The 21,924-nt window shown below is 37.6% G+C and overlaps 1 protein-coding gene across 2 annotated transcripts; it reads left to right on the forward strand.

Annotated features, from left to right (window-relative positions):
• Window positions 1-5,711: 5,711 nt before the first annotated feature.
• On the forward strand, window positions 5,712-20,371 carry LOC131683975 (NADPH oxidase 4-like). Of its 2 annotated transcripts, XM_058966403.1 has the most exons (12): window positions 8,706-8,759; window positions 9,217-9,667; window positions 14,278-14,373; window positions 14,441-14,639; window positions 14,708-14,805; window positions 14,887-15,068; window positions 15,130-15,268; window positions 15,348-15,593; window positions 15,655-15,914; window positions 15,976-16,081; window positions 19,992-20,167; window positions 20,233-20,371. In XM_058966403.1, exons 2-12 carry the CDS (start codon window positions 9,605-9,607, stop codon window positions 20,351-20,353), a joined length of 1,686 nt encoding a protein of 561 aa, XP_058822386.1. In that variant the 5' UTR covers window positions 8,706-8,759; window positions 9,217-9,604; the 3' UTR covers window positions 20,354-20,371. The 2 variants fall into 2 exon arrangements, with proteins under 2 accessions (XP_058822387.1, XP_058822386.1); XM_058966404.1 differs by lacking the exons at window positions 8,706-8,759; window positions 9,217-9,667 and adding an exon at window positions 5,712-6,109.
• Window positions 20,372-21,924: the final 1,553 nt, after the last annotated feature.

A 21,924-nucleotide genomic window follows, 5' to 3' on the forward strand; every position in this document is an offset into this window, starting at 1 on the left:
ATAATTCGATTATCCCTGTTCTAGTCAATATACGTACTCATTTCATTATGGACCAAGGAAACCCTTAATTTTTCTATTATTATTATCCTGAGTAGCTATACCAGTGAAGGTATTTTAGGATTTCGCAAAAAGAATCTCTGCCCATAAAGGCATAAGGATTATTTATCCACTATTCCCCATAAAGTTTGCTTAAACCGAATGTCCGCCTGGTTCGACTCGAATAGACCACACCGACCCGAAAGGGTTGTTTATCATTTCTGTGAGTCGGTGTGCTTGGTCGAGTTTAATAATAACAAGTCCTGAATAATTAACTATATCTTAGGTGCCAGTCCTGCTCTCCTTTCTTAAACTAGCCTCAAACCCACGATCAAAAAGAGTCGACAACTAGTAGGATCCACATATCCCCCACCCAAGCGAATTGATCAACTTGCAAGAAGGAGCACATATCTACCAACCAGCCAAGAAGACTTCCGAATCAATGAGAATGGACAGTGCCAGTCGAAGGCCACAGGCCCAGCGTCATCTCGTACAGTTCCTGAAATTAAGAATTTTGTTAGTTACTACTCACAGATTTCATTTCAATGATAGTTTCATTCTCTCATGTTAAACTCGCTTGTCGCTGCTCATCTCTTCCGGCATATCGACGCCATCGGTCGACCGTCTCATAGAAAGGATATCTAACGGATCCTCAATTTCCGTCGGAACTCGTAAGTTAAGGAGTTCTACTGACTCGAATATCAACTATCTGAAGCGAAAAAGACATTATTTACCACATTAAATATAAGTCCCTAAGCTTATAATCAACTAAGGCTGTTTGTCGATTCTAACGCAGAAACGCTAATGATGTGACCATCAAGAATACGTCAGACAACCTCATTTGACCCCCTTCGACACAAGTTTGGCCTTACTAAGCCGTAACGCGGGTGGAGGCGTGAAAACTGCCGGATAGGAGTTGAGAACAGCTTAAAGCAACATCTGATGCTGCTCCAAATCTATGAGATATCCAAGACTGACTTGGATAGTTCCATCCAACCTAGTTTGCATACCTTACATAACTAGCTCACTGTTCTCCATTCACCCACTAAAAGAGTAGATATTGTAGCTAAATTTTAAAAGAAAAGTAAAGTTTAAATCGTGAGAAGCTAAAGTGGACAACAGGTAAAGTCCGAATATAATATCATTCCCCAAAAAACCAAGAACATCCCGTCAGGTTACTAAACAACGATTTGTGTTCTATTATCCACAGGACCCCGCAGTTTTGTTTAAAAAATTATAGTAATCTGGATAGGACGCGCAGTCCGTTGGCCTTTACCTGACGTCGACGCCATTGTTCCGGGTATTCTGGCTTGCCCGAGACTGTAGCCGAAGACAAAGGTCGCAACCATCCTTGGTGGACGACACAGAAAAGAAAGCCCAACCATTGCCACGATCGCTACCCCTTCATCAGTTCTAGTAAAGTGGACGGCAAAGACCGTAGACGTGGTTGTAAGGAGAACAGCAGGTCAACAGTAGGAGAACCAGGAGGTGATAATAAATAAAATAATAATACAAAAAAATTATACACGAACCCATACAGTGCAACGATTCCACATATTGTATGGATGATACCCTGAACAGGTCGTTAGGCTCTTAAATTATACGAGGGAGAGAGCAACGGAAGAGGCCCGAAGAAAAGATCAGATAGATATAAGAAGTGTAAAGTGGAAGAAGTAGAATAAAAGTTTGTGAAAGTTAGGAGGGTAAAAGTAGCGGATAGGATAAGCGAGCCGACCCTGAGGTCTTTGTTTCAGGGAGTCTCAGCATCCATATTACATATTCTCAATAGCATTTACTCGAATTTTTATTGAGATCTGATAACTAGAACTGAAACTGCATATCTTAAGTACATATGTGTATTTATAATTTCCTGGAATTTAAAACTTTTATTAAATTATCGGTTAAAAAATGAGAAAAAAATGGCCGGGGGTAGGGGTTGTCCACGCAGGCGGTATTCTTGTTCACGTGGTATATGAGTAGCCCCAACCGGTTTTACTTATAAAATTTAATTCGAAAAGTATGAGAAGAACTTTAGAAGGTTGTTGCTCCTTTCGGACAATCCCTACTAGTGCAATCGATCGACCAGCGGATCTGCCCTGAATCAAACCGAAAGTCAGCTTAGCAATTCGGGGCCAAGCTGTTCAACAGGTAACTCTTCGATTGTCGAATTGACGGCAAACTGGTTTGAAACGATTTCTCAGCACATTCCAAATTCTTATTATTGAGTCTGTACTTAGGCTCCACACGGGACAAGCCGGCATACTGGTAGCTTGTCAATCCAATTTGGTTTGGTTTTTAAACAGTAGTAGAATTATTAATAATAAACATACCACCTAATAGTTTTAAATAACGTTGCGAATATTTATTTTTCGAGTCATCTGAGAAACCCTTATAATCTATCATTCGATTCGTTACAAGGAAATAAACCTTTCTTCCTTCTTTTGTCATGGTACATAGAGATGAAATAAGTGATACATTTTTCTGAGCAGATATTTTTTAATTTTTCGTTGGTATTTTCTTGGTGAAACAGATTTCGTTTTGCTTCCTTATATACTGCACTCGCTGCACAGATTTTGTCTTTTTTATTGTGGATTACAGAGATGCTGTTACAACCAGACTCAGCGAACTCGGCGTGATCAAAAAAATCAGCAGCCAAGTTTCTCCAATCGTGTAAATGTAAATCATCGTTGAAATTCCTGAGTAAACCGCTTTGGGGTTGTAATTTGTAATTTGTAATTTATTTATCAGCAGAACGAAAACTTGTCAGTTACATAAACTTTGTATCAAGTTGTATCCATTGGGGTATTTGTATCAAGTTGTATCCATTGGGTATCCATTCCACATCTTCGCATTTAAATCCCGAATCGATTTCGGTGGAAGCACTATGTTCCAATCCAAGAACATACGGACGTATTCTTGCTGACAATAACAGAAAGATTGAACCGGAAATCGTGCAGGAGCGACCAAGCCGTTGAAAGCGTAACAGTGGCAATAAATTTCGGTTTGTTTTCATAATCGGACAAATCCAGTCACACAGAATTTGGCAGGAACTGTGAAATCACATAGGATTCCGTGAAATCGTTTACTGACGATAGCAAAACACCGACTTGTTCGTACAGAAATACAATATAGTGGAGGCTGACGGATCCAAATAATACTGGACGTGGCGAATTCCTCGTCAGGAGGAAAGGATCCGTTGGTGCATTAAGAACTCAGAAAGCTTCCACTAACGGTAACAGAATAGTGATATTCGACCAAACTCTTCAAAAGCTATTTTTCTTTAACAAAAACCACTTCACGACGACCCGAGATGATGTCCGCGTTTTCGTTGTTTCCTCGTTTGGTAATTTTGTAAGGGATAGTGATGCCATTTTGAAATCGTTATTTCACCTAAACAATCTTTAACGATCTGTGATGATTAAAATATAGAAATACATTCGTATGTGTTGTGTGATGCTTCTATGGAATTTATGCAAATATTATTCTTAATTTAATTTTGAACCTAAAACTGTTTTCATGCCATCTGTGCAAAAATGCCTGTATTCAAAAAAAAATTTAATATATTTGTGATATTAATGAAAAATCTGTGTATACGGCAGCCCTGGTGGAGGTAAATTTTAATTCTCTTTGCCGCTCAATCAGGAGAGGGTATGAATATCGCAGCTCTCCAGCATGAAATGTTGCATCTGTTTTTTTGTATCACAACAGAGCGAAAACCTTCTCTTCCGCTCTGAAAAATATTTCGGCGGCCATGTTTAACTCAACAATTTGGTCATCGATGACCAATTGTTGAGCAATGTTGAATTCCAAAACACGCCTAATGTGAATAAAGACGAGTTTCGATTTTCTCTACACGACACATTTCGTATTTGAAGATCGGCTAGCTCTAAAGCACAGTCAGAAAAAACCGACTCGGAATAGTGGTGGGGTATTTCGGTTGGTGTTAAATGGAAATTTCTAGAGAAAATTTTCAATAGGACGTAAGTAACATTGAGAGCCTCTCTTTGTTTACTTTCTCTTTCATTTATTACGACGTCATTACAACACTTTGCACTAATTTTCCAGTACATATCGAAAGCCGTCGGTTTTTACTACAATATTATGCAAAGAGTAAAGTAGTAAATGTTGAAATAGCCGAGTAATGAACAGAAGAGAAAGACCCCAAAGAGAATCTCTCATTGTTACTTACGTCCTATTCTAAATTTTCACTAGATTTCTTTTCTATCACGGACGTCAACAGCAAGGTAGCGACTGCACAAAACATTAGAGATGGGCGAAACAGTTCACTTCGCAGAACCATTCCCGACTGAACAGTTCTGTAAAAAGAACTAGTTCAGATGAACCGTTCTTCCGTTCAGCTGATATTTTACTTGTATCTAGCGAATGTCTCTCAAAACATTCGATTCTTGGAGAGGAACCAAACAGTTGGTGCCCAAACTATTATACCCCTATATGCTTAACAAGTTCATCAAGGGTAGCGATTTCTTCATGATGTATAACTAGAGAAATAGAGAATGTGATGAGTCGTTCTTCGCCGGTTCCATTCTCGGAGAGCACAGAGAGCGGTTTGTGGGACGGCAAGTCGGTTCATTTTCATTGGTTCACCTAAAAATCGGTCCGAGAAATTCGCCAAACGGCTTTGGGTCAGGTTCAGTTCATTCGCTTTGAAGAGAATTGTGAACTACCGTTCTTTTAAAAAGAACTTCCGTTCGCTCATTCTCTTCGAAGAACCAGTTCACTTGAACCGTTCGCGAACGAATGGCCCATCTCTACAAAACATGAACAGTCCGTCCCGTCAGTGGACACAGTGGAAGAAACAGTGCACAGTGAAAGAAATCCGACTAAAAAGGAAATTAATTGGAAGCCGCTGAAAAAGTATGACAATATATACACCAAAAGTTGAGGAATTTTTAGGAAATAAAATGCAATCAAATTTTCATCAAATCAGAGGTCTAATTCAGAATCCGCTGATAAAGTACAAATAATTATACCCGTAAAGTTGCGGAAAACTCTAATGATCAACATGTAATCAAATTTGTTCACCACACGCCTTGTAACTGAAGATATGGGACTTTGAAGATCCGGAACATTACCGGATTTTCGTCAAATCCGGCTCCCAATCAGAAATCGCAGCAAAATACTAAAAACTATACATCGAAAGTTTTGAAAAACTCCCGCAATCAAAACGCAAATATATTCATGTTTAGCTGCACGAAATGCCTCCAAAACAAAGACAGATGCAACTCATTATGGATGTACGCTCAATTCTATATTCACCATGGCAACTGCTCAATGACGTGAATAATCAAATTGAAATGAAATTGTGTCGCATACAAAACGATAACAAACAAAGTTTTGTGCGAAAAATTTATAAATTTTAATCAAAATGAAAGCAAGTTTGAAGGGTGCACTCGAGTCGAAAACGTGTACATAAATACGAGAACCTGGACAAAACAATTCAAGAGAAGATGGAATCGACAACAATCAACATCAAGGTTTTTCGAACGATATCGTAGCTGGCTTGAATCTGAGGTGGAGGTACTATAATATATTATAATCTATATCAATTTAAGAATTCAAATTCATGCTCATTTTCAAATCAATTATTGAACAGATTCAATGGTTAATTAGAAATAACAATATTTTTAAATAGCTTGATTCCAGATGCGATTCAACCACAAAAAGTTAATGAAAATGAATCGACTCTAAATATAAAAAAGATGACTAAGGTGGGCCGAAAGCGGAAACCATTTGCCGCATTGAGGCATCGCGTAAAACGTCTGCATGTTCGTAAGCTTCTCGCAAACGAAGAAGGAAACTTGGAAAAACTTTTAATGGCGGCCGAAAACAAGCGATATTGGAGTTCCGAAAACATATCCCACTTTTTAAAGAAATTGAGAATGGGCGGAGAGCAATACACGGAACAGCTACTCAGAAACAAAATAGAACTGGCTTCAGTGGAGAGTAGCTTGATGCTGAAGAGCGAGCTGGCGTTAAGTAGAAGAAAATATAATTCGATCGCGATGTTTTTTAAAAAGAATTTGGGATGGTTGTTTTAAGATCGTGGGACTAGGTAAGATAACTGCATGAGAATATTTTTTTAGGATTGTGTGATTTCTTTTCTTATAGATTATTGAATTTCGGAACAAAACAATTCCCCGTTTTGAAAAACCGAACTGGGATTGGGGCTTTCTTTCGATATTTACTTGAAGCACACCTGAAGCGGCTTTTTGCGTGCTACCCTAGTATAATTGAGTCGATAAAGGGACACAATTCCGGTGAAATAAATTATGTGTTGCGCATTGCTGGAGCATTTGAATTTGCCACAGCCTTCAACCATTATAATCAAGAAGGAATAACGGGCCAAGATGGTTCGCTTGTGGTGGCCAATTCTATGTTGCTGTCAGTTGAAATTGAAGGTGGCCAAATGTTGTGGAAAATCTCGCCCCACAATCGAACGTAATGGTGCGACCTACCTTCATGAGAAGGGCTAAAGAGTCGGCCGAAGTAACGTTGAAAATTTATCAAAAAAATTTCGACGATGTTGAAGAGTTGAACAAACACGCAATTATAAAACACTTCGAAAACATGGGAATAAAATTCAACATCGAAGCCGTTTATACATTCATCAAGTGCATGTATGTCCATGTATGGCTGATTCGATTACTAGTGCCACCAGGAGTACTTGCACCAAATTTGAAGCAAATCGGACAAGTCTAGCTACCGGACCAACGCTCCTGAAGTTTGTATGAGATTTTTGGACAATTTACATGGAGAAAACTCACTAACTAGCATTTTTGCCGCTAGATGGCACTGTATGCATCGTATTATCACTGTAAGTAAAAATAAGAAAAATAATTTAATTGTCTACAACTTTGCCGAAGACTACTAGTCAATCCGGCTTTGTTAAAAGAAGTTATTGAACTTTTAACGAAGTGATGTCTGAGTTAGTTTTCTATGGGGCCTAGTTGTGCTTGGTTGTGTATCAGTACTCGATTCCCACGAAATATACATTTTTGTGAAATAACCGTTAGATTTAGCTCATTAGTATGTTCAGAAGAATTGTAGTAAATAATACGAGTCATGTGTTGGCGCCCTCTATGCGGTACAATGTGGAACTAAAATTTTCTAACCAAAACATGACTCGTATTATTTACTACAACTCTTCTGAACATTCTATTGAGCTAAATTTACCGGTTATTTCACAAAAATGTTTAGTTCGTGGGAATCGAGTACTGATACACAACCATGCACTGCTAGGCCCCACAGAAAACTGACTCAGACATCACTTCGTTAAAAGTTAAATAACTTCTTTTAACAAAACCGGATTGACTGGCAGTCTTCGACAAAGTTGTAGACAATTAAATTATCTTTCTTATTTTCACTTACAGTGATAGTACGATGCATACAGTGCCATCTAGCGGCAAAAATGCTAGTTAGTGGGTTTTCTCTATGTAAATTGTCGAAAAATCTCATACAAACTTCAGGCACGTTGGTCCGGTAGCTAGACTTGTCCGATTCGCTTCAAATTTGGTGCAAGTACACCGAGTGGGACTAGGAATCGACTTAGGGGTGGGCCAATAGGGGTCATTTTTTTCCTGTCACTCTAATGTCCATCATACATGCACTCGATGATCAATAGCATTGAGTGGCTGATAAAACACGTCGGCAAGGAAGTTTGTGGAGAGTTTCCTTTGACGCATCCTATTGTGAAGGACAACATTAAAATTACTACCTTTTGCGGGAATATGAGTTTAATACCGCAATACGCAATTGCGTGGTCTGTTATACTACGTTCACACTACAGAGTTAAAACATGTTATAATAATTAGCAACAAGAAAAATGTCATCAAAATAGCGTTAAAACACGTTTTAACTCGCAGTGTGAACTATTCATTTTTTTACTGTAACTGGAAAACTGTTCTAGTGTAATTTTTTTGGACTTCATTTTAGGATTCAGCACACGATTTTACATTGAAAATGACCACCAGCTTATTGAGTTCAGAAATGCTGTAAATTAGTGCTACCGGCTTTCGGCCGAACAACTGCTCAAGTAACTGCCGTGCTACTAACAGAGGCTTTTATTTTCATTTCCGATACACAGATAAAAAATAGAATTTAAAACATTCTACCGAAACTCGTCCGTTATTGGCCTCCGCTAATGTTATGCATCGAACCGAATAGAAAGAATTGTGATTTTAACTAGTCTAATGCTGCTATTCAATCTTTTCAGATGTCTTCTTTCGAGAGACAGCATATGATATCCACCATAATTATCTTAAACACGGTGACGGAACGTTCAGTATACACATATAATTAAACAAACTGTCTAAAATATTAAAACGGGCAGCCACTTCACTAAAACACTAAAACAGTGAATGCGTTTATGCAATATTAACAGCATGTTAGCAAAGCAAAGTGTAAAGTACGTGTCATAGAAGTAAAAAAAACTGCACGACAGCAATATAAAAACCACCATCAAGAGTCAATCATGCCAGATCATGCTCTTGAAACAGTTCGTTTAAAACATGTTGAACGTTCTCTCCACTCCCGTGCGAGAAAAAGAGCGTACCACAAGACGTGAATATAGCATTCGCGTGTACCATGCTGCGGCAAACGGTTTTAAATTTGCGCACAGTAGAAAGTGAAAGTTCCAAAAAGTGCTAGGAAATCTAAAAGTCCAGTTGGCTTGTGCTGTTTTCGTTTTTGCAACGGTTCCACACGTGAGCGACAGTACTAGGGGTTACACCGGTTAAGCACTAATGCGATACCGAAGAGGCTATTAGTACACGTTAGCATATTGTGTGATATGATTTTGTTCCAAATGTTACTTGTAAAATTTACACTTGTTGTAATTGGTATCTACACCGCCGATACACCACAGGCGTCCTCCCTTTCTTCTAGAATATCAAATCCCTGGCTGACTATCTAGTGATTTGTGGTCTCGCAAAACCTACATAGTTGAAGAGTACCTGGTACATCACGCGATACGGTACAAGTGTACGAACAGAATGTAAAAAATAGTGACCCAAGTGACACTTCAAAGTCCTTTTTTAATCCAAATTGTGCCCATGAATTACTGTCTTACATCGCTTTAGTTTTTCTCTGTCCACACTACGTCGATGTAGTATCAGCGTAGAACAAGCACGCTATTAGATAACAAAATTATATGCTTTTCAGATTACAGACTAACTTCAAGTTCCGTTATATTTTTCCCGATTTTTCCGGCTGATACAATCGTCCCTGTAATTTGTTCAATGAAAAAAAATCTTCTAGACCATGGCGTGTGATCGCGGAACATATGGAGTTACAATTGAGTTTGAATTTTGTTGATTTACGCCATCAGCGCTGACATTTATTGTAAACAGTGCATCGCTTGCAAAGATTTCGTTCGTAGACCATCTGGCTGGTGCCAATCAATCTTCAATTTCAGCTGCAGTCCTACCCGGTACTAGTCTCCTAGTGTTGACTTAACCCAAAATATCGCAAAAGTTGAAAAACACAGATCCCCTCTCATAGGTTTATCTAAGGAACGACACACCCCTGTATTGGATTTTGTTTGTAGAAAATGGAGCGCACCGGAAAAGTATACCACACGACGAGAAATTTCATGTTCAAATATTTTTTGGCGGTAAGTACGTTTTACGATCTTTACTTGGCCTGCGTTAAGCCAAACCGAACTGAGCGCCATAATTTTTTTCTGGTATTTTTCATGCCAAAATTCATTTTTGGAGAGCTTGCCATTAAAATAGAAATTTAGTGAATACTTATATACTTTCATTTGGTATTCGAATTCCCAAAAAGAAACACATGTGGGTGTTTCTAGTATTACATTGGATGCTATAGCGTTTTTAGAGAATGGATCTCAAAATGGCGCTTGGTCCTCTTTGGCTTAACACAGGCCACTTACAGACTATAAATTAGTGTGGGGCAAAAATTAGATTCCTGCTCCTAGTAACTTGTTGCCCCCACGCGTAGCCACGATTTTTGAGTTTACATGGGAATTTGCGTGGGAAAATTTATTTTTACGAAATAATTCCTCCAGGAGTCGCCCATTATGTCCCAAAAAAATCGATATGTAGTTTTCTCAGGAAACTTAATAGTGAAACAAAGTCTCCAAAACTGTGAAAGGATCTAACGATTGTGGAAAAAGTTATTAAGCAGAAACTGATTAATAGTCCGACGATTGATGAAATATTTATTTTTCTAGCACCACTGCTGTTGGCTTTCGAATCATATGCAAAATGTTGTTTGATTTCTCTTATTAGGTCCTAATTATTGATCTGAGCTGTTGGTCACTTTGCAATAGTTTTAGGATAAAATGAGATTTCTTTTGAACGCGATAAGAGAATGTTAAAATTTTTGTATATACCTAGTTCGACCGCCAGCAGCAGTGATGCTGTGCAAATTGATATTTTTATCAATCCTCAGACCATCAATCGGCTGTTGCCTAATAATGTTTGCCACAATCGTGCGGGCTTCGAGACTTTATTTCGTTATTAAATTTCCTATGAAAACCACATATTGACTTATTTTTAGGAGGTAATGGGCGACTCCTTGAGGAGTAATTTGTGAGAATAAATTTTTCCATCCGAATTACCATGTAAACTTTAAACCGTGGGCGCATAAATATAGTTTCCCCGATCGAGCTAAGAATTTGTGTTGTTGTTTTAGGACCAAAATGGTTTCTCGGAGAAATTTTTTATTTTTTTCGTACAATCGTGTCCCACTCTACTACACATTAATTCGGCGGTTAAGTTGCCATTATTTGTAGTTTTCTACACATTGTGAGCAGGCCCAATGAGAGGGAGGGTCAGCCAGGGCAATTACCCTGGGGCCCGGGTCGTATTTGGGGACCCGCGTTTTTACTCGGTAGTTGGGCGAACACGTCCGGTATTCATAGAAGAGCAATAAAAATATCAATAGTAATTTCTTTGTAATCATTCGTCTTATTAAAGTATTGTATGATGTAAGCGTAAAAAATGAAACTTTATTTGATAGTTGACATTTGTTAAAACAAACGTTCTTAAGGGAATTGTCTACTTTGCGTACAATTTAAAAAAGCGAGTTTTATTACTTGAATCGAATACACAACGAAATATTGAGAAGCCAATTCAAAATATGTTCGAAAAAAGCAATAGAGCGTCAAACAGGAATGCGAGCGCACGGACAAACGCATCCGTCCTCTTCTACGTTCTCTTCTTTGGTGGTTGTGCTGGTTGTTGGCGTGGAGATACTGGGCGTGATTGTTGTTGAGTGAATACTTGTTCCTGTCAGAGCCGTAGATATTGATTTTGTAACCGTTTGTGGTTGGGCATAAGATAACGGTGAGCTATTTACGGTTATAGCAGATGGGCTTTTTGTTCTTTTGCACAAAGTTTTCCGTGGTGTAGTGTCTTTTTGCAGAATTCGTGCATAGGAATCTTCCGTAGGCGCATAATCATTAATCAGTGTTGTCTGATGAAACGTCCCATTTTCAGTTGATCCGCATAAAATGGTTACGTTTGAAGGAGTTGGTTTGTAAGGAAGCATTCTCATCATAAGAACAACGTTAGGGCCATCCGGGAAAATGTGAAGTTTCAGCTGTTATGAAAAGCACTTCTCCGTATCTTGACATAAATTTGTTAATCACGATGTCAGGGGTGTGTGGAGATAGTTCATGTAAGCGTATCTCTGCACGTTTAGTAATTGTTGCACTTCTCGAGTAGCTGATCTTACAGGACATTTCCAAAAATCAATAGAAACACAATTCGTCTGTAGTCATTTTTACTGTGTATCTATAGCGGATTTTTAGTTTCTACTCAGGGCGAGATGAGAAGATAGACTGAGCTTAACTAACCGTTGAATAAAATGGTTAATTTTTATAGTTTTGTATTGTTATAGCACGTACTAGTATTTTCCCTCTAAAAATGCATTGTGTTGAGATAGAACTGTGATTTTGGGTCTCACCAAAGATGCGTGTGATCTCTATAAGAACCCAATTATAATGTGCGAAATAAAGAAATCAAATCAGTTCAGCTTATGCAACAGCAGCAGTGCTCAATTGCCTACTGTACTCACAGTTGTTTTATTTTATTTTTTTGTGTTTTGTGTCTAAATTGTTGTCGCGTCCCACATATTCTCACAGCTTATTTATGTAAATAGAAAATCTTTTTGATTTTATTATTTTAAACGAGAATTTTTAGCTGCATCTACTACCTTCTCATTTTGCTTACAACAAGAGCCAAAAACTGCTCCACTGCTACCAGCAAATAAATCAATCCATGTGTCGCTTTGTTTGCACAGTAGAAGTAAAATATTTTGTTTCAAGCTACTGTGTCGAAAAAAATGAGTGACGATTACAAGCAGAAAGTGGCCTATTGCGGTCAAAATATATTCCTATTTATTTTTCGAGACGTTCCTTAAGATCTATTGTTAAAAGTACAAATGGAGCTAAAGATGGCTAATGTTTACACCATACAATTTCACCATGTTAGACATAGCGTGCTGATTATGTTCCAGACCATCAATGGAACAGAAGCGTTTGTTTTTCGCGAAACGAAATATATCCGCTCACTGTTAAAATACAAATTCTAAATCCCTCCGTGGGTTGGAAGTATTATTCCTGCTATTGTAGCACCTGCAGATCCTATTTTCTTTACCCCTCACCTTACCACTTACCCAATCCTTCCCATCCCAACGATTCATGGCAAGGCACAGATCTCCGATCTACGTGGGGAATGTGCCATTTGAGCCAGACGCTACTGATTCCTGAATACCCACAAATTTAATAACTTGTAACTATGCGGCAATTTTACCCTATTTGGATACCGTGGAATAAGAAGCTGTCGAAGTTCGCCTGTCTGGCACGCTATCTGAAGATGTGGCAATACGAATCAACCGGAGTCTAATAGAAACCACGGACTCACGAGTTTCCCATGGCTGAAGAGATACTAATTCATACTGCACTAGACGACTTAGGTTTAAAAGGGCCCGGCAGTAATACAAGCCTTGGGGCCCGATGCGGCTCTCGACGGCCCTGATTGTGAGGACAATTAATTTGCACTGAGACTCCTTCCCGATAGGGGCTCGAATATTTGTCGACTGGCTTATGAGACCAATGCTACACACTCTGAACCGCCGCACCAGGGCAGAATCTGCCAAAATCATTAATGATATTAGGCTTAAAAGTAACGTCAACATATTATCTGTCATTTAAAATTCTAAAAGGTCCGAAAAAAATTTGATTTGCTGTAAAAAATTAATTAAAAATGAGTAACTTTTAAAAATGGCCAAAAATTCATTTTTTTAAGCTTGGATCGCCTGCAAAACTAAAAATTGTACATATAATCGACACAAATTATATGTTTTTGGAAAGAGCATTTCAGCATCTTTCTTGTTGATTAAATAAATTTTTACACGAAATATTGACTAAAAACTGAAAAAAGTACTCAAGAACAAGTTTTTTGAGAAAATCTCAAAGTCGCTTTTTATAAACAAAAAAATGTGTAATAAGTGTACATCTGATCTACTCATATTATACATTTTCGGAAATAACACGTCAATACCTTTCGAACTGTGAGTTGTTTGTTTCCATCGGATTCTTTTTGAACGAGATATTGACAAATTACTAAAAAAAAAAAGCTCCGAAAACACCTTTTCCAAAGAAATCTCGAAAATGCTACCTTGAAAAAAAAGAAGACTTTGTTCTAGTATTTAGTGACCCCAAAATTGACTTAGTAAACGTCTTTCTTCTTAACTTATCGCGATTATCTTAAAATTTGCAAAACCTGTCATATTAGATTCTGAAAACATGAAAAAATAATTTAGAGCAAAAAAAAGGTAAGCAAAAAACGTTTTTTGAAAAAAAAATCGAACTTCTTTGAAAGAGATATTGAATATGGTTTTCGTGTTCAGCAAACCAAAATTAATCTAGAAAACACTTTCTCGCAACTTAATTTTTCTTGTAGACTAGTGTAATCTTATGACCAAAAGAGATATGTGAAAAACAGAACAATTATCAATCGGTACTTAATAACATCGACAGTTTTTATCGGATCTTCGTGATCTTAAGTTTAAAATTCACGTGAGAAGTTTGTTTATCGCATAAGATTTTTCTGTTGAATTATTTTTTATGAAAAATCAACAAAAAATGAGTAATTTTACAAAAGTGTACTTTTTTGACTTTGGTTGCTCTTAACCAGAAATTTTTGATACTTAATCCCAACATGTCTATAAGTTTGTTTCTTGATTCTGTTACAGTTCATATGGCTTGGGTTTAACGCTGTTGTGTTCTGTAAAGCCTTCTCAAACTACCATCACGAACCGAAGTATTATTACCTGAGCAAAATCCTAGGGGTAAGTATTATAGTCAACCAGCGACCATGTTCAAACTTCATCTACATAATTCATCTTAAAATAACAGAATGGTCTTTGCATATCCCGTGGAACTGCACCGGTACTGAATATAACTATGGCATTGATCACACTTCCTATGTGTCGATCATTTAACGTTCTCATGAATGCTTTGTTTGGTCGGTACTCTATTCGAGTATTGGTGTTCTATCTGGAGAAAGTTAAGGTTCTACATATTATGCTGGGTGTAGGATTGATTATTGTTGGTAGTAAGTAGTTCAACATTTTTTGGTTATGTACAAAGTGTCAAATTACAACGATATTCTTTATTCTATAGTGATACACACTCTGGCACACATTGTGAATATCTACAATTTTATCGAACATTATGATGAAAGATTTAGTAGTATCAATTGGGCGTCTGGTAAACACGATGTAAGTTGTTTGAAATACTATATTCTATTTAAAAAAAGTGTCTATCTGGTCGATAGAGGTAAATCATCTTCTCTTCAACAGAGTGTTCTCCGACTTCTAATCGCTACTCCCACGGGATTCTCAGGGTGTGTAATGCTGGTCACGCTGTTTGTCATAGCATATTTCTCCAGTCGCCAAATGCGGGATCGTTTTTACAACAGTTTTCTTACTTCCCATCATCTGTTTCTTATATTTTACGGAATGATGTTCTACCATCCGCTTAGGTAAGTTTGTTGATTTCATGGCATAACTGAGCACGTCAACGTATACACCATCTCCTTGTAGTAATATTATTAAGTATCAAAGCAATATAAAGGCTCATCCAAACGGTTGTGATGTGATTGATGAAAACATTTTTCGGAACGATTCGGTTTTGCAAGCTATCTGCAGAGAAGATCCAGAGTTCATCGCAGGAGAAAAATTGGTATGATCGATAGAGAAATGTCATTGAATGACCCACATTTTTTCCTATTTTCTCTCTTTGGTATCAATATTACGAAAAGGCGTGGATTTGGCCACTGTTTGGACTATCAGTGTACGTAATAGATGTATGGTATCGATATTTAACTGTTCACTCGGACTCCAGGAGAGTCACCACGTTGCAAGCGCACTTGCTTCCCGGAAACGGCAGTTACCTTAAGCTTCGGTTTACCTGCAGCAAACGAATTGTGGTAAGACCATGTCAATACGTTCTTATCCAATGCCCAACGATCTCAACTATAGAGTGGCATCCGTTCTCCGTAGTCGATGTAAGTTCACTTTAATTAGTGTTATGAAAAAAAAAGATTTTACCCAGATGTTTAAGTAAAGTTTCCAACAGCAATTCACAATACAGTGTCCTTAGCAATCGCTGTTCGGGGTGACTGGACACAAAAACTGTATGATGCAGTGAAGCAAAAAGAATGCTTCAAGCAGGACTGCGGGGAAATCGAATGCTACCGGAAGGTTGAGTTTCTCCTTGATGGACCCTATCCGTCACCTATGACCAGTATGCTCAAATGTAAGCGCATAGTCTACATCGCTGCAGGAGTCGGTATCACACCGTTTGCTGGATTTGTTAAATACTTGCTGTAAGTGGAGGTAGTTATTTTCAGCGATATTAATGTCTAGATGGCGCGTTCTTTACTTCAGGAACATGAATGTTGATCGTCCTTCGCGAATACATCTAATTTGGGTAGTGAAAAATGCGGAAATGTTCACCTGGTTTGCGGATGATATCACTCAACTTCAGGAAAGGGTGAGTTAGTGTTTAGAAAAAAATGATCGATAAGATTCTTAAAAATATTAGTATACCAACCAGCGTATATTTTACTGTGACTCAGATCGAAATTTACGGAATGTAGGAGTAGTTCCAAGGGAGTAAGTGTTGTGTATTGTAGTACAATGAATCTTTCAATGCGATACACAGTAAAACATCGATTCGGAGCGCCACATGCTGTATGATTAACAGTAGGGGAGACTGAGGAGACTTGATCCCCGGGGAGACTTGATCCCATCATTGTAACTCAAAGCCGGATCAGAATACATTAATCGAATATACTATAAAGTTGCGTAGTTTTATCTAAACATAAATTTCATTAACACAGAAAAAAGAAATTGGACTTTTGTGTAACCGAATTTTTACCGATTTAAAAAAAGTCTCAGAAGAACTAGAGAAGATTTATTTTTCAAATTTTCAAACTTATAAAATTGATAAAATCACCCACTACATACTCTACTTTCGGATACAGAATTACAGGAGAATGTCAATTATATGAATACGTTATGATAGAGCTGATTCTTTTGTTCAGCTATATTTTTACTGAAGTTTGCTGAAATAGATGCTATGGGTTCACTTGATCCCTTCAAATTCGTGGAGATTTGATCCCCTTCGCCATACTTCATACACACCACTGAAAATAACCAAATTCACACCAGAACAATTGAAGTCATTGTTGTCATAAAAAATGTCAAAAATGAACGCTTCATCGTAAAGAAACATAACTGTAACTGTTTACTACAGTATACGTAGCAACCATTCATCCCGCATTTGACGTTCCTCAACCATAATAAAGACAGCTTTCAAATAATTGCACGGAGATTTGGGGAATTCGTAAAAAAATCAGGTGAGAGATGCGTAATATGTAGTAACAAAAATAACAATATCTAACCATAACAATTTAATCAATACTACAATCCATTTATAAAATTGAATGGGGAAATGTGCCCATTTTTGCCCTATTAAGAAGGGTACCACATTATTACTACAATAATTTTATTATTTCAGCTTCTTTGATTTGTTATTAAGGTCCATTTTTTTTATTTCGATTATAGAGGTTTTAACGTTTAGGTCATTCGTCTCTTATTAAGAGCCAATATAATAACAAAATTGTCTTGAGAATGGTGAAAATCTTCTGTTTGAGCGCAGCAAAATCTCTAATCGAGTACCCCCATTATCGCAATACCATTTGAGTCAATGCGTTGAGCAAAGATGGCAGACGCTGCTCTAACCAAAGGCTTCAGATTGGTAGGATGATACTAGAAACAGGGCAAAAATAGGCTTATTACCCTACATGCTCTTTTAAACACGTTTTCATAAAGGAATCAAGTGTCCCCAAATTAGGGATCGAGTCTCCACTAATCTAAGAATTTTCCATTTTTTTGTTGTTTTCCAGAAATGCTCATAGCTCATGTCCAGTATAATATTTCCATGTAATTTTTTTATGATTATTAGTCATTCCTAGAAACAATATAAAACTACAAAAAATACATAGTTTTTTATCATTCCACGGAGTTGGACTGAAAAATAAAAAAGGGGATCAAGTCTCCTCAGTCTCCCCTTCATCCAATCTGTCAATTTGTACAGGGTGCGCCATCTGGATGTATCCTATTTCAACATTGAACAACTCTGCCATTTTCCAGCCGATTTTGACAGATATGCACAATTCGGAAACGTCATTTAGTGCCATTTTATCTATGAATTGATTTACACCAAAAGAACGCGCTGAAATCATTGAAAAGATCGTTCAATTGTGAAAAAAAACATTACGGACGAAGCTCACTTTACCCTTTCCGGCGGAGTAAATAAACAAAATTGTCGAATTTGGGGGACACAGACGTACACGTTATACATCAAACACCACTGCACGACCAGAAAGTAACTGTTTGGGCCGGAGGGTGCTCCAAAACCATCATCGGTTTATATTTTTTCAAAGAGGGAGAGACCATCGACGGCGCACGCTACCGTTGGATTTTGGTGCACTTTTTCTGTTCACAAATGCAGAAAAAAGGGCTGAAAAACTTCTATTGTCAACAAGATGTGGTAGGGTGATGTGCCTATTATGGCAGTAGAGCCTATTGTGACCCTATTTCGTACCCCTTGGTTTCGAACCAAGCATATGAGATAATGACACTATCGATTTGGCTAAAACAGGTGAGAAAAAATAAGCTCAAGTTTTATTCTTTATTTGTTGTGCACATATGTATTTAGAACTATCCTCTAAATCAACTTTTAATTAAAACAAAATCACCTTATTGAAATATCTACTAACCCGCCTCACTCACGCAGTGAACCGAAACTGGATGCAACGGCGCTTAGCAAAATAAACTTTTACGAGCCAGCATTTACCACCTCATATCTCGTTGTTCCAGCACAAATATACTAAACATTGCACTGATACATACCTTTATTTTAGCTGGAGAACCTTTTTACGATAATTTCACTTTAAAATCACTCGTCAAACACTAGAATAGGCCTAGTGTTATAATAGGATAAAACTAAATACGGGGGCTCCTATTATTGGCATGTTTTGCTGATACACTACCACAATCAAAACCAACTTTTTGTATCCATCATACAGAAAAGAATCACCAGTGCGGCCAAACCAAAACATGAACTTGTAAATATAATGTAATGCAATTTCAGGTATAAGTAATCAATTACTTCAAGTTATTCAACTAATTGTTGATTGCAGATATTTTATTTTCATCTGCACATACAATTCGGATCGGGAGAAAGCAATGTGTGATGTGAAACTTGTCATTCCAGTTGCTAACCTTCGAATGGTTTTTTTCTGCGTGTGCAATTATGGGCGCTCTTCTACTAACAGCTGATGAGTTGCATTGATGTGCGTGATGTTTACGTTTGTTTTGATCGGCTGAAAAAAGCAGAATGATTCGTTTTACAAATCACACGTTGGCGTCCATGATCTGGATACCTAGTTAGAATCGACGCAAATGGAATATGAGGCATTGCATTTCAACTAGATTGTTTTTCGATGAGGTGGAAATTGGCACACCCATGAGGCGATAATTGGATCGTTGAGGTGGGAATAGATGCACAGAATGGAACATTTATTTTCATTTATGCTGAAAAATGAGGCAATTCTGCTAAATAAGCATTATATACATGTTTAAGAAACAGTACACTGATACTTTATTCTGAGAAAGGTTATAGATAATATGGCTTCTTTTAAAGTTGTTCAAAAAATAGTGCGACCCTCTCGCTAATGGTGCCAAAATAGGCTCATCACCCTACCTTGCCACACCGCAGCCGCTACAATCAAGTTCGTGCAAAGCAAATTTCCAGGACGCGTTGTCTCAAAAAATAGTGATTTGGAATGGCCTTCCCGTTCTTCGGATTTAACGGTACCAGACTTTTCTTTTCTGTGGGACTACTTGAAAAGTAAAGTTTATTCTAGCAAACCTAAGAACCTTGATGATCTCAGAGATAATATACGAGCTGAAATTGCTGCGATTAAGCCCGTTGTCCAATGTCTTGAAAATTCCCGCAAAAGAGCTGTGTATCAAATGGGGGTGGTCATTTAATTGACGTTGTATTCTAAACCTGGTTTATAATAAATAGCATAAAGTATCCTAAAAAAACTCGTCTACTTGTGAAAATCGACTGAAAAATGGCGGAGTTGTTCAATGTTGAACGAGGATACATCGAGCTGGCGCACCATGTATTAATTACCGAAAACACGATTTTATATAAACATTCGAAAGCTACGCTCTGATTGGTTGACAGTCTTTACTATGAACCGACAGAATAAGATGCAAAAATAAGCCACGTCTTCGTTCAGTTTATTTATCAATCCTTATCAGTAAAAGAACTTCAAAGTAGGAACTTGCACGTACTCATACAACAAACGATTTTTTAATTTCAGTTTTGGAAACAAAACAAACCGGATCGATTCACCCTGAAATATTACTGGACGCAAAACTACAATCAAAATATGGTGGAAGAGTACTTCAGCGAGTATCCTACGTTAAAAGCCCGCATCTATAAAGGCCGTCCGGTTTGGGAGGAAATATTCATGGAACTGATTACGCTATACCCAAGGTAAACTAAACCCTGCTTGTGAGACTACTTTCAATTATGTATTGTTATGTTCTGCCTATCCACAGGAAACCGGTAGCAATTTTCAGTTGTGGACCAAAAAGTTTGACGAAAGATGTGAAATCTATTTGCCGGCAGTACGGAAAGCATTCATGTAATTTTACACTCATCAACGCTGGATTCGGATGATAGCACAAGATATCTGCTTGTTTTTGTTCTCTCTCCCGGGATCTCGGGAATACATAAGAAAAAATAAAAAGAATGACTTGTTTCCATGAAAATAAAAGAATTAAAATGTTTTCAAACCTGATTGATTGCATGTATATCTAAAACTAAAACAGTTGTCAGAAGATGCCACTTTGACGGACTACACAGAATTGAATCATTTGATAACTCGTCACTCAGTTTATACAATATCAACTCCTTTTAAATTATTTTTCTAGGATCAACCTTGGATAATCCTAATTCAGAAAATCACGATTACGATTGCGACGATATTCTGAAATTGCATTGCAGAACATTTGTTGCAGAACTTTTCGATGGGATGCGATTTAATGCAAAGCATCTTTGCTTATATAGCAATATAGCATAGATCTTTGCTTACCTTGGATGAAATGATTCAGCAGCTCTAGGGTAGTGTGTGATCAAGTGGAAAAAACGTGATACATCTAATCCCCGCCCACTTGGATCAGCATCACTCCGAATTAAGATTGAATCAAAATAAAGCGGATAATGGACGAACTACGCAGCGATCGGTGAAGTCTACCATCGATTTCTTGTTACGAACGAGTATCCAAATTGCTTGGTCCTCAAAAAAAAACTGCATTCTTGAAAGCGACATTGGAAGAGTTTGGATGTGCAGGATATTGGACAGATTCGGCATTCTGTATGGGACGGTGGGGAGTTCTGAACGTTGTTTTATTTTCGGGGCATAGCTACCATAAGCATTGATAGATTTGCAATATTTGAACTGGCATTTGAAAATGACTTCTTAATACATCCACAGACTGAAGCAATTTGAAATAATCAATATCTTGTTTGAGACATGGTAGACCATTTCTCGAGTACGACATGGTCGTTGATTATGTTTGTGAATAGGTAACTGTTCGGAACTAACGGTAAAACAAACCCTTTGAAATCAGCTTTATGTTCAGCAGATCAAAGCTGGAATCCAATTTAATTATGATTCAGTACTGTTGTGAACAGCCCCACTGGGTTGTTGGCCACTACAGCCATAACGATGCGTCTTGCAACACGCCAGTAAACAGACTCAGGCTAATCTGTCATAACTGGCACCTAGGCGAAGGAAGAAAATAAAAACAAAGGAGATAAAAGATTTAAAGCGATAGTAGCGAAAGGATAGTGAATTTAATGAATTTGGATCAAAAGGATAGTGAGTTTAAATCAAAAGGATAGTGAAGGTTTAAGTGGTTCAATAGTGTAAGGAGTTAATACGGTTAAAATCAAATAAGTAATACGGCAGTAAATTTAAGTACGGTGAATTTGTATCTAACACATTACTTTCCGCCACAGGTAGTTATTACAGATAAAACCTAACCTAGTAATCCAGTGAATTGATATTGCTACTGATACTTCGAAGCAAGCAGTTAGTACGGTTAGAAGTCACAGGTACGGCGAATTATATATAAAACTAATGTGGCTAAAACTTAACCTATTATCACAGATAGCTATCACAGACAAGTCAGACTCTGTAGTAATCTGTTACTGAAGGAAAATAAGTGGAACACCAAGTAATGTAA

This window comes from Topomyia yanbarensis, chromosome 2 (assembly GCF_030247195.1).
Source record: "Topomyia yanbarensis strain Yona2022 chromosome 2, ASM3024719v1, whole genome shotgun sequence".
Lineage (NCBI taxonomy): Eukaryota > Metazoa > Arthropoda > Insecta > Diptera > Culicidae > Topomyia > Topomyia yanbarensis.